The sequence below is a fragment of the Symphodus melops genome (assembly GCF_947650265.1).
Source record: "Symphodus melops genome assembly, chromosome: 22".
In the NCBI taxonomy this organism is placed as follows: domain Eukaryota; kingdom Metazoa; phylum Chordata; class Actinopteri; order Labriformes; family Labridae; genus Symphodus; species Symphodus melops.
In genome coordinates, this window is record NC_136712.1 from 10,832,725 (window position 1) to 10,845,226 (window position 12,502).

General features: G+C 38.6%; 1 protein-coding gene across 3 annotated transcripts in view; it reads left to right on the forward strand.

The window, feature by feature from the left end:
- The window catches only part of grm8a (glutamate receptor, metabotropic 8a), a 216,077-nt gene that overhangs the window by 146,302 nt on the left and 57,273 nt on the right, over positions 1 to 12,502 (forward strand). For all 3 annotated transcript variants that reach the window (XM_079334721.1, XM_079334722.1, XM_079334720.1), the window contains one exon: positions 10,900 to 11,103. In XM_079334721.1, the coding sequence (XP_079190847.1) occupies positions 10,900 to 11,103 (204 nt within the window). The remainder of the gene's footprint in view (positions 1 to 10,899; positions 11,104 to 12,502) is intronic.

Genomic DNA, 12,502 nt, shown 5'->3' on the forward strand with positions numbered 1-12,502 from the left:
GTTCGGTTCATCTGATTTCAAATGTTAAAAAATGTGTCAAATCCTTTTTAAATTAGTTTTAAGTGAGGGGGGGAAACAGTTAATAGTCTCCCTCACAGCAGCTGCTGAATATCCACAATGTAGGATTAACTCAAGTGACTCAGAGAGATTAGCAAAGACAACCAGCGAACAGAAGAACAAAACAAGGACTTAAAAAGAAATAAAGAAAAGACACATGCATTACTCTGGTGAGACAGACGAACATTTAGTTGAAGTAAGCCGACATTGTTGCCTACGTTTAGGACAGATGAATTGACAATGTGGTGTTTGGTGAGTCTGTCAGGTGCATTGATAGGTGGACAGTATGCATTCTACGACTTCTTTACTGTTTTTTTCTTTTGCACCAATACACCAAGACAAATTCCCTCTATATGTAAATGTACATACCGATAAAAAAACGATTCTAACTCTGATGAGTTCGGTTGCTACAGACTGGTTTCTGTAGTTACAAATGCATGACTAAAATATAGGAATTAAAGTAAGGAGACAGGACACAAGTAATGAACTTCAAAAGTTCTCAAATCACTGATTTAGTCAATGGTTCATTGTACTTTGTACTGGTATATCCCTCACCTTCTTTTCCTCATGGTGGTAAGAGGCTGAGTACATGATGCAACATCTTCACAGAATTAAAGTCTGTCTTCTTGATCTGTTTTTTCTATATTTCATTTTATCGACCTGAATCCCCTCTTTACACACACAAACAAATCCTCCAGCTGAGTGATATTTAAATGATATTCAACATTGATGTTTGCTTCTCGACATCTACAGCTCAAATCACTGAGCAAACACACACACACACAGTTTGATTGTAATGACTTGTACTTTTGCAGCAGTATATTGACATGCTTCTTGGCTCCACTGATCTCTTGTCAAATCATGTAGAGCAGAAACTCTGTCTGAAGCTCATTTTCTATTCTCTACTATTGATTATTCATTTCTGTCTTGGCAGATTAGCCCTGAAGCTAGCTCAGAGCCAGACAAGTACGGTTACAACAAGCGATCTGTGTTTGTGTGGAGTGGTGGGGGACTATTTCTACAGCTCATGTTATGAAACAACATGCAAAGCTATGCTTAAACAAAGTAAACAAGTGTATTATTACTAGAGTGATTTATAACAGTCTTAAATAAATTACAATGTGTGTGGGCTTCACGTCCCTATCCTGTCATTTCATGTCGTTTTGCAGACAAGTTTGATTAATGAGGGAAAAGCTAGTTAAGTAGTCTTTATGTAAATGTATTCATAAGCATCTGAATTAAGTTTGCATTATCCAAAGGTTTAAAAATAAATTACCTCACATAATTAGTCCCAAACTTTCTCATCTGCATCTTGAAAAGGCGAATACATTTTGGCGTCTATGTTCCTCAGCATGCCTGAGAAAACCCATAAAAAGAGGAAAAAGACAGAAAAAATGGAGAATGGAGAAGGAGGGAATTGAATGTGTGTTCCTAATTGATGTTTAATTAAGCAGCTTGTCTAAATCATTAGTCTGCCTGTCAGCCGCTGCGCCATCAATCACTCGGTGTGTCAAACCTAGCTAGCACGCTGGTCCATGAAGGCATCCATCAAGGCACTTAGCCAGTCAGCAGTCCTGCATTAGCCTCAGCTCACTGCCTCAATGTATTGCTCTGTGTTTGTCTTAGACACAACATTAGTTTCACTAGCAATTGGTGAAGCTCATGTTAAAGTGCATTCACTGGCATCAGAAAAACCATGTTTGATATGTTTCAAACCGGATTTAACCCCAACACATTCAGCTCCATGTTCGGGCCCTCAAGGACCTTCAAACTACAGGACGAGAGAATGCTGCAGCTTCCTCTGGTTGTCTTTTACTTTTTGTGGTTTTGCAATAGCAGTTTTTTTTTTTTTTTTTTCCAGTCCTACGGGAAGGTGTAAATATACTGTAGCCCTTAGTCTGTTGAAAATATATGTGAGCAATTGGAGATCCTAAATAAATAGACTTCCTGTAATTTAAGCCTTGGTAATTAATCTTAAATAAATGCTTAAAATAATGTTTCACTTCCACTCTATAAAGGAAAATAGTAGAGGTTTAATCCTTTGAAACTGTGAACATTTTGTTCACTTTATACTTCTATCAAAGCTCAGGTTTTTCATGTGCAGTACTTCTTTGGTGACGCATTCAAGTTTTGAGTTCTTTGGAAAGCTCCCACAACAAAGCTTGAACAACTGCTACACAGGTCTTTGCATTTAAAAACAATGCCATCCTGATTTTTTTTTTTCATCTGCCAACAAAAAAATTTAGTGTTGGAAGAAATCGACGAGACCGGCAGGTAAAAGCAGGTCACCGTCGTTTCTTTCTTTTTTTTCCGTACCTGAGCTTGTTATAAAAAGTTAGATTAGATCTCTTCACCTCTACTCTTATGGTTATTCTTAGATTGCTGTTACCAACTGTAATCTGCTGTGAGTCATCGTACCAGGACCTCGGCATTGATGTTGAAGTGCCAGGTGAGACATTTCAACTTGTGTCACATATCGTTGAAGAGATGCTTGAAGAGGTCTGTCGGAAAATTCAAGACCAATTTTGAATAATGATATAAAGATGAAATGCCACCATGAGTTCATCTTCAAAGATCTCTTTATAGTGCAACTGCTGTCGAAAGACTAAATGTTCATCAACCAAAAACTCCAATAGCAGGTGATCTTCAAACAGGACAAAACTTTTACCATCAAACAACTTTTCAAACAAAGATTCTGCCATGCCTTCGGCTTTTATTAAACAGAACTGAGATGAGTAACACATTTATACACGCCGGCCTGCATGCCTCTGCAACAAGAAAAAATAATCAGCCACAAAATATGAAAATGACTCGGAGGGAGATATGGAGATGATTGCGTCCTCATGCAGCTCAAGCAGATCTTTTATAAGACATGAAAGTCACTTTTCATCTGTACTTGTCCCTTTCACAGTTTTTCAAGCCCCCCCCCATGCAAATCCCCTCACACCAAAAACAGCCAACCAACCAAGTTGCCTGTGGTCTCTGAAGCCATTAACCCACAGCAGAAAGGCTGAATTTAATTTAGCAGCTGCAGGCTGGAAAATAGAATAGAGTTTAATATGTACATGACAGACAGGGTGCATTTTAACACGCAAACATTTTGTTTCTCCATCTCTGTGCATTTATATCTTGGCCTCCATCTCAACCTTTGTTTGTGATCATTTCCACACTGTCTTTTCACACCAACATGCACTGTATTAGACATATTATACTAATGCATTGAATAGCTTAATATGCTGCTTAATTTTGCACCTGCTTGCACACATAATCTGCAGAGATGAAATGAATACATCTGCAGCTGCTTCATTGATGTGACGAGCTCTTTCTTGCAGACAATGGGCAGACAAATCCAATAAAAGCCTGCATTGTATTGTGCTCTCCATACAATCTCAGACACACACCACCCTTTTGCTCCGGTTACAACACCTGACGCAATCCCAGGAAACAGAGGCGGTAGTGTTTTTCCCTGTTAGCGCCACTCATAACAGCACCAGTCGTTAAACCGTCTCAGGACAGGGATTGCATTTTCTTGCGATATGCTGATTAATGATGCATCGTGTCGCTTCACATCTCATAAGAACAGCGGAGAGAGATTCTCATTATCTCATGACATGTTGATCTATGGCTTAAAGTGCAACACTTTGTTGTACTTTTTTCACTGAATGGCAGTGTGCACAAGTGTGAAGTGCTAACAAGTGTGCACTATGACTGATACAGCAGGAAGGGATTCTGGCTTATTCAGAATGACACAACATATGTATTTGTTCCTTGTAATGAGCTAACAAATAATGAGTGCAATCAGTATTCTCATGTGTGGGTCAGTGTTAAAATGTCAGGACTAACTCGGCTATCAATAGGCAAACTGCTTATTGATAGATAGACTGATAGATAGACTTCACATCTCTCCTTGGAGTTTCACTTTACTGGACACTCAAGTTCTAGTGTTTCTTTTCAAGTTTTAACTTTCCTTTTTTTTTTTTTTTTACAGATTACAGAACTTTCTTACATTTCAAAATATGACCAGAAACACCTAACTAAAACTAAATGACTTATTGTGGAATAAATGTGACCTGTACTTAAAAGGAAAACCCAAGTTATGTTATCTGTTGTGACATGTTTTGTTAGTCAAAGTTGATCAGAATGAAATACAAAAATTGAAAGAAAAAAAACAAAAACCTTCAGAGTAGTTTATATGATGTGTCAGCCTTCAACTTTTTAGTTTGATCATCGTCTTCGAAACAGGATAATAGGTCTAAGCCTTGACTGGTTGGAAGGGGATTCAGGGTACCATGTGACTTTAATGCTCCATGCTATGTACAGGTACTTCATTTTGAAAGCATTTGCCATATCATGTCTAGTTAAACTGTATCTATTAACTGTTAGTGAAGCTATGTTTGAACGAATGGTAGGGCATTAAGCTAACAGCTCAGGGACCTTTTGTCTTTTCACATAACGTATTACCTTTAGGTATCTGTGCTACAACTGAAGCATTCGGTTGTGCTTGAACCCATATCAGCCATATTTCTTCTGATATGTTGTGTTATTGTGATTCAGTACAAGTAAGTGTCATGCAGACTTTTAGCTTCACAGTTCTTAATTACATTTTGCAATGTGCTCTGACACACTGGGAGCAAAGTAGCAGATGATGCATGTAATCGGCTGATGTTTGTGTGTGTGTGTTTTAACTTCTTGACTATGAGTGTGTTATGACAATAAGCCATATGGTACTGAGCAGAGTAAAGTCGATCAGCTTTCCTGTGTGAGCATCATATTCAGAAGTTTAATATCCCGGAGGAAATGAGACTTCCAGAAAAAAAGAGAGATTTGTTAAAAAAAAAAAAGTTACAGATTTCACTTTTAGTTTCTCTTACTTAACTAATTCAATATATACAGTATACATCGTGACATACATTCAACGTGAAGAGCCAGGAATAACACAATAATAAGCACAGTTCTTAAAAAAACAACAACATTTTAGTCAAAACAGCTACTGTGGGGCTTTAGGAATCTGAAAACCTTGCTTGCAGTGAAAGAGGAATTTTCCTCTGAGGGGGATCACAGATAGACGGATATCTTTAAATACTTTAATCCACACAGAACACAATTCAATTATTTTAGCCTATAGCTTAAATGCTTGATTTGTACCAATTTAATTGGTGCTCTTCATAGATTAAAGTGCTGGAACACATCCATAACCTTGTTGATTAAAGATAAATCCACACTGATTTTACAGGCTGATGCTGCCCTTAGATCAGTGACAGGAGCAGTAAATTAACTCCCAATTGGATCCATCAAGGCAGTTAGCCAGTCAGTTAGCTGCATTAGCTTCACCTTGCTGCACTTCTCACTTGTTTTGTTCTTTCAAGCTGACACAGCAGTTGGTTCAGTTAAGTATTCTGAGGGTTTGTTAAAGATAAGTAGCATCACTGACGTTACTGAGTCTGTTAACAGAGTAACCCCAGCGCATGATGAGAGTTTCAAACCTTTTAAAAGCCTACAGGCCTTTGTAGTACGGTTTAAACCACTAAACTGTTGTAATTCCAAAAATGCCTTAAAAAAAAGGTCTACCTTTCATAATTTCATCTCAAGAAAAACAAACTTGTTTTTGTCAATGTCACAATTGAAATGTTATTTTTAGACTGAAAAAAATTCTAAGAAAATGACCGTCGGCGACATAACTTCAAATGCAAATTGCTGTTTTTATTGACAGGCATTAGTCTGAATCTAAATTTGTTGTTGCACTTCTGTGCCATTTCAGTGTAAAGTGAGAACTTCTATCTGTTTCTTGATGTCCAGTTCGGAGGGTCTGGCAATATTGACTTAGCTAGGACTAATCGACTTCTCCGATTCAGACTAATAATGCAAAATATCTTTATTACATGCTGTAGGGTAGAGATAGGCCACTATGTTTGGCTTCAGGCCACATTTTTTCTGACCAACTAAATGGCGGGCTAATTACATGTTCAATAGGCAAACCTGTATTTCCTACTTAAAAAAAATGTAATCTATACTATTTTATCTTGCACAACAACCCAAGTTAATAGTTAGTTATTTTAAATGAATGAATTAGCTACAGGCTGTTCTTACCGTGTTGCTGCTTTGGCTCCACACTGTCTGCGCTATGAAACAGACATAGCGATAATGAGACTGCTGTATTTAATAACTTCATCATGCAGCCTATTCTTACATGACATCCTGATGCTGTTTTTATGCTGAGATAATATTGTGTGAGACAGTTAGAGATCGCTAGCTAGAAAGAAAAAAATGTCACTGTCAAAAGCAATGAAAAGAAAAGTTGATAGTGAAGGTAAGACGTGGAAAGAAAAGTATGCATTCATCCTACCTGATTTTATAAATTCCAAGACAGTATGTCTCATCTGCAATGAGGTTGTTGCAGTTTCCTAGAGGAATAATATCCGAAGGCACCACGAAATGAATCATGGAAACTTCAGAGAAGTTCATCCACTCACAGACAGAGGCGCACAGCAGCAAGATCCTGGTTTGAGGACCTACAGCGCAGCAAAAAGTGACACGTGCGTCCCTTAAAGCGGCGTGGGTTCTCACCCGGCACAACAAACCATTCACTGATGCAAACGTTTTTAAAGAAGTGATGGTGGCTGTTTTGGAGGAGCTGGTTGATAAGGGCGTGATTTCCTCTGAGAAACAGGTGTCTCTCTCTGCGAGGTCAGCTTCCCAGCGGATATTTTTTAATCCGTGTTTTATAATCAAATCCACCTAGCAGGCCAGGTATTTTTGGCGGCGGGCCAATTTTGGGCCGCTAGTTGCCAACCAGTGCTGTATGGGTTCACAGGGTATCAAGCAATATGTAAAAAGAAATGTATATAAAACAGTCAGTCAGTTAGATGAAGCTCCTGCTGGATCAGCTGCAACAACACATTCATGCAACTTATCAAAAATAAGATAATAAATTGAAGATTCAGTTAAAGGCTGGACGAACTGGCATAGGTTCATAACGGCCAATATTATTGACGGGCCAATCAATTGGTCAGGCTCTACTTTTCAGTGCAGTGCAAAACTTGTAAGACAATATTTTTGTATTCTAACTAATTGGAGGCTGCTGAGCGAAAACAACAGAGTAAGCTACTTATTCCACTGTCCTATTTTATTTTAAAATGTTGTTTTTTTTTCATGATCTAATCTCAAAATGCTCCAAAAAGCTTAATTTGCATGTTACGATAGCTTAATGGTTCCTCTGGAGGAGAATTAGCCTCCTGCATTTTCTTTGGATCTTGTCTTGTTTTTCACTTCTCTAGGGGCGTTCTAAACACACTACAGTTGATCTAAATAGAAATGCAATGCATTTTACTGTCTGTCACCTTTTTAGGCAATGCATCATGTTAGAAGAATCCACAAATACGATCATATCTGTCGCAGTATCTGTATGAAGAATCCTTCAATCTCTGCCTATATGTGCCTAATATTCAATGACATTTAGAACAGTTCCTCATCACTTGTTCGAAAATAAAATTTAAGGAAATACAGATTGGGAGAGGAAGTCTGCAAACTGGGCTAGTGGCCAGAATTTGTGATACTAATGAGAAAAGCTCTCCCTGTTTGCAGTCACTCCAGAGGTCTGAATGAATAATGAATTATGAATGTAGAGCAGGTTGTTGGCCAAAAGGTGCATCATGTCTTCCCTTGATAAATAAAGGTTACTGTCATTTGTGCAGCTGCTTTTCTAATGAAATGTCAAATTAAAAGCCGTGATACACAAAACACCATGTTAGCCAAGTCTGATGAGCAAAATGTTGTTTTTGCGCGCCTGCTGCTGAGAAACAACTCAATCGATTTTTGACCCTTAGTTTCAGCCTGCTGCCTTTAAGCATGCAGTTTTTCCCATATGCATTTCGCTCAGACCATGTCCAGCTGGATTACAATCCAGCCTGTGTACAGCTAATCAATACTGTAGGTTCAATACAAACAGCTGCATATAGCAGCTACAAAAAGTAACATCCAAAAGCAAAATGTAGATCTGAATGTGAGGTCCAGCTGGGAAGAGTTGAACTTGGCTCAGAGGAATGTGGTGTGCAATGGGCTGAAGTCTGAGAGCGAGCGAGAAAAAGGGATAAAAACAACTTCTGCAGGAGAGTAAGTGCTGGATAAACCCTCTGCAGATAAAACAAAGAGACAGAGAGAAATGAGAGAACCTATGATACATGACTTTCTCTCTCTAGGGTTCAGAATCCCAGGCTAATTCACAATATTAAACACAATAGACGGCCCACATTATAGGGATTAAAGGATAATTGACATCCTGCAGGACCGCTATTTTTTTTGTCAGTTTCTACTCTTATCTCGATCAGTCTCTAAACTTCTTTTCACAGCGCTCTGACTTATAACCACTGTCTTCTTATTCTTCTTCTTTTGTCCCACTTTTACCCCGTCTCTTCTTTGGCCAATTCACTGTCATTCATGTGTCATAAGTGCTACTGGGGTTAGCCATAAAGAAGTGAAGCAAAGTCAAAATGTTAGGGATATCTGTTAAGAGTGCGCTACCAGCAACTTGATAAAAAAATACATTACAACATGTCAAGACACAACAGGTCATGATGCCATGTGATGCGATCCACTTTATTGTCCCCTTGTGGTAATTTGTCCTGTTCTTAAAGTGCTGCATACATTTAGCTGCCTACACAGTAGCATTAATAAATTGGATGTACCGATGAAAAAAAAAAAAAAAGAATAGCATATTGCACATAACGTATGTTGCTCCAGATCTGCATAAAGTACAATTTAATCAGTGAAAGCTTGGCACTGATTAGGAGTTTTTAAATCAGTTCAGTTTGCATTGGGGGATCGCATGAGTCACCACAACAATATGTTGCCTTATGAATATTTTGTTCCACTCCCACTTGCTAGTATGCAATATCCTGTGAGTGTGCATAGAGGAGAGTTGTTCTATATGAAAGCTCTTTCCTTTCCCCTCTCTGCTTCGAGGAAATGAAGTCCACCATTAGTGTTCAGCTGCTTGAACACACCACGTGACCTACATCCTGCCATCCATCCCCATCAACAAGTAACACATTCAAAAACACAGAGTGCCTTCTTTAACTTTGGACTGGATTTCATTCTCAGGAGCCCATTAATTCCTCATGGATTCTCATATTGATTGAGGGGCCTCTGGTCTTGTTAATTCACGAAAACCCAGACAGGGTTGGATTCAGTTTGCATCGCCCGAAGGTGAATGTGCCTCGTAAGAAATGGGTGAATAAAGTCAAGAATAAGGCAGGGTGTGAAGAAGAGAAAAAGAAGGAAAGAACAAAGAAGAAGTTGGAATAAGTAACAACAAATTAATTTGGAAATGACAGACCTATTGAAAGAAATGTAAGTAGAGAAAAAGAAAACCTAGAAAACCTAGTTCCAATCATTATGTTTTGTAAAAAAAAAACACGTCATGATCAATTAGTGATTTCCATCTAAACGCTTCAATGAGGTTCAGCGTGTCACCCTGTCCTTTCTTTCATTAACTCGTTGTAATGGATCATTACATAAAACCCTCACGATAGATCACAACTCTAAGGCTGTTTGCTTATTTGTGTGTATTTGTACTGTGCCTGCACACAAGCATGAAGGCCAAATGCAAATATGTGTTTGTTTCCTTTGCTGGTTGATGAACCTAAACGTTTCTGTGCAGTAATTAATTAAGCAGCAGTAAGAAGATAAGCCTCATAGCTATCGCAACAGGACATACGCATCAGAGACACACTGGTGTGCAGCTAACAAGACATACAATGCGTATTCTATACGGTCAAACGTATGGAATATAAGCTACCGATTTCAAAAGTCCCTCGCACATGGTCATGTGACAGAGGTCAGAAAGAGTGTCAAGTATTATTTTGTCTCATCCAGAAGTATTCATACCTTTTTCTCATACAAGGAAACGCCATTATCAGTGATTCAGAGGATGGGGAAAAAAGAGCATGTTGTTCTTTGTGCTGTAACTTTGTAACCAGGGTGAGAATGGATTGAGAGGAGGTATTTGTCATTGTCAGGCTGAGTGCCCTGCTGCCTGTCCGATGCTCAACCTGTCTCACTCAGGTTCACTTCTATGCGTTTTCATCTCCCTCTTTAAAGTTTTACTCGCTAAAGTTGTACTTGAAAGACTTTTCTTTTCTTTTTTTTTTTTAACCTGTTGGCTCCCTTCTATCTATTTGTTCACTTGTCACTCGTCCCACCTCTACCTACTTTATTCTACTTTGGTCTCTGTTAGTGTATCTCTACTTTCCAGTCTTACATGTTTTCTTTTCACCTTTATTTCATGATTTTTGAAATTCCAGACATTATCACTGACCTGAGTAATCAGCAGCATGCGTACCATAAACCTCACTTCTAGTGTCATTGTATGAGGAAAGTTATATCAAATATATATCAAAACACATTCTAAAACTAGATTATTTTACAGTGGCAGACTCCCACTGTACCAAGATGAGTACTTGTATTGTTTGTGTTAACGTTTGATTTAAATTTCTTTAGTGAATATGCACTGACTTAGTTTTTCTGTTTAAAAGCACAGAGTAGAAGCTCCTCAGAAAAGTTTGAAAATAAAGATGGAAGTCATTTTCGGGTGAAGAGTTTAGTTACCTAGTGTTACTTTGTAAACCGTATACCGTATATGTTATCTGTTGTTCCTTCCAGCAGATGTGCTTCAGCGATAAATAAAGGCTGATCAAATCTAATTTGATTTTCAACCTGACAGAACTCTGCTGTTTCTTAAATTGTAACCAGAATTCAACTCAGAGTTTCTTCTCACTCAAATCTTAAACAGAATGTATTTTGAATGATATTCCTTTGTCTACCCTCTTTTACTTCTTCCTGCCGTAGGTTTGGAAAAAGTTGGCCGTGACTCCAGTTACGAGCAAGAGGGGAAGGTTCAGTTTGTGATGGACGCCGTGTACGCCATGGCCCACGCCCTGCACCGCATGCACCGGGAGCTTTGCTACGGATACCCAGGCCTCTGCCCGCGCATGGCCAACAGCATTGATGGGAAAGAGCTGCTCAGCCACATTCGTGCTGTCAGATTCAATGGTGAGTAAGGTTGTTGTTTTTACCCAGTGGATTTTTCAGTCAAGATTGAAGTCTCCTCTCCCAATGAAAGGGCTGTTTTGAAACATAAGTTAGCAATGAGCCTATGGTATTTAAGTGTTGCTTTATTTATTTAAATGGGTAACAGTAGAGCCGATCCTTCAAAACTTTTGGGAAAGTATGATTTAAAAGTGAACAATTAGTCCACAAAAAATGATTCCTTGTGAGCCTTCTAGTCTTCAAATGATTGGATGCTGTGCAGTAATCCTGTTGTGCTTATCCTCCCTGACTTCTTTTATACTCTAAACACACAAAGACCTGGCTCCTCATCTAATTTGTCTCATCCTTATCATAAGAAAGTCATGCTGCGTTTCACTTGCATAATTAAGTGAAGCTTGCAGCCTCTCCTGAACATATTATCTGGTTTTATTTGCTTATTGCAGATCGTGATTTGGTGTTGTTTCACTGAAGCCTTGTTGCTTAAAGTTTTATTTTCACTCCTTCTCTCGGATTTCCCCTCATTCACTGACACATCATAGTTGAAAACATTATTACTGGATTTTTATAGAAAAGTAGTCCAAAAAAAAAAACAATCGACAACTTTTCCTGCCCATCGTCCGCCATGTTTGTTTACTCAAACGTCACATCTAATGGTTAGAGTTTTTGCGAGATGTCCAGTTTTTGAAGTTGGGCTTCTGGTCATTTGTGAATGGTATCAGTAAGTGTGTCTCTCCATATGATATAGGAGCAAAACTGTTCAACCTGTCTTTATTTTCCATCATATCTGTGGTTGCTCACATTTTCAGCATCTGTTAAGATCGTAGAAATCCTTTAATGCTGGCAAGGCTTGAGTTCATTTCTTCCTGTATCTTCTATTCTGACTGAATAACCTGTTTTCACCTGTCAACATTTAAAAGAATACAGCATGAAAACAAGAGAGGTAGAAATGGAGTTGTCTGATTTACGTTCAGAGGTTGCAGAAATGTGTTTTCACATGAATGCGTGCCCAAAAAAAAAAAAGTGTCTGTAGTTTTTTTTTTTTTTGTTCCCCTCAGCTATCTCTGTCTGTCATCGCTGCAAGTGTCAGAATCCAATTCACAGGCAGTCACTGATTGCTCTTTCATACTGCAGCAGCAGATTTGTTCTCAGCCGTGTTTCTCTGTTATTGCCCGCCTGGAGGGGAAAGAAATCACCCCTTAACCACAAGGTCACAAACTTTATACCCCAATGAATCACTGAACACTTTTCACTTACTGGAAGTTGCTCTGCTCCACCTGTCCGCGGCAACACTTTGATGGAACATGAAATTAGATCAAGCTAAAAGTATTTGGGAATAAGGGGTTTGCGATGAATTTATCAAGCAGGCTACCGCCATGCATATGTTTCATTTACCCCATGATAC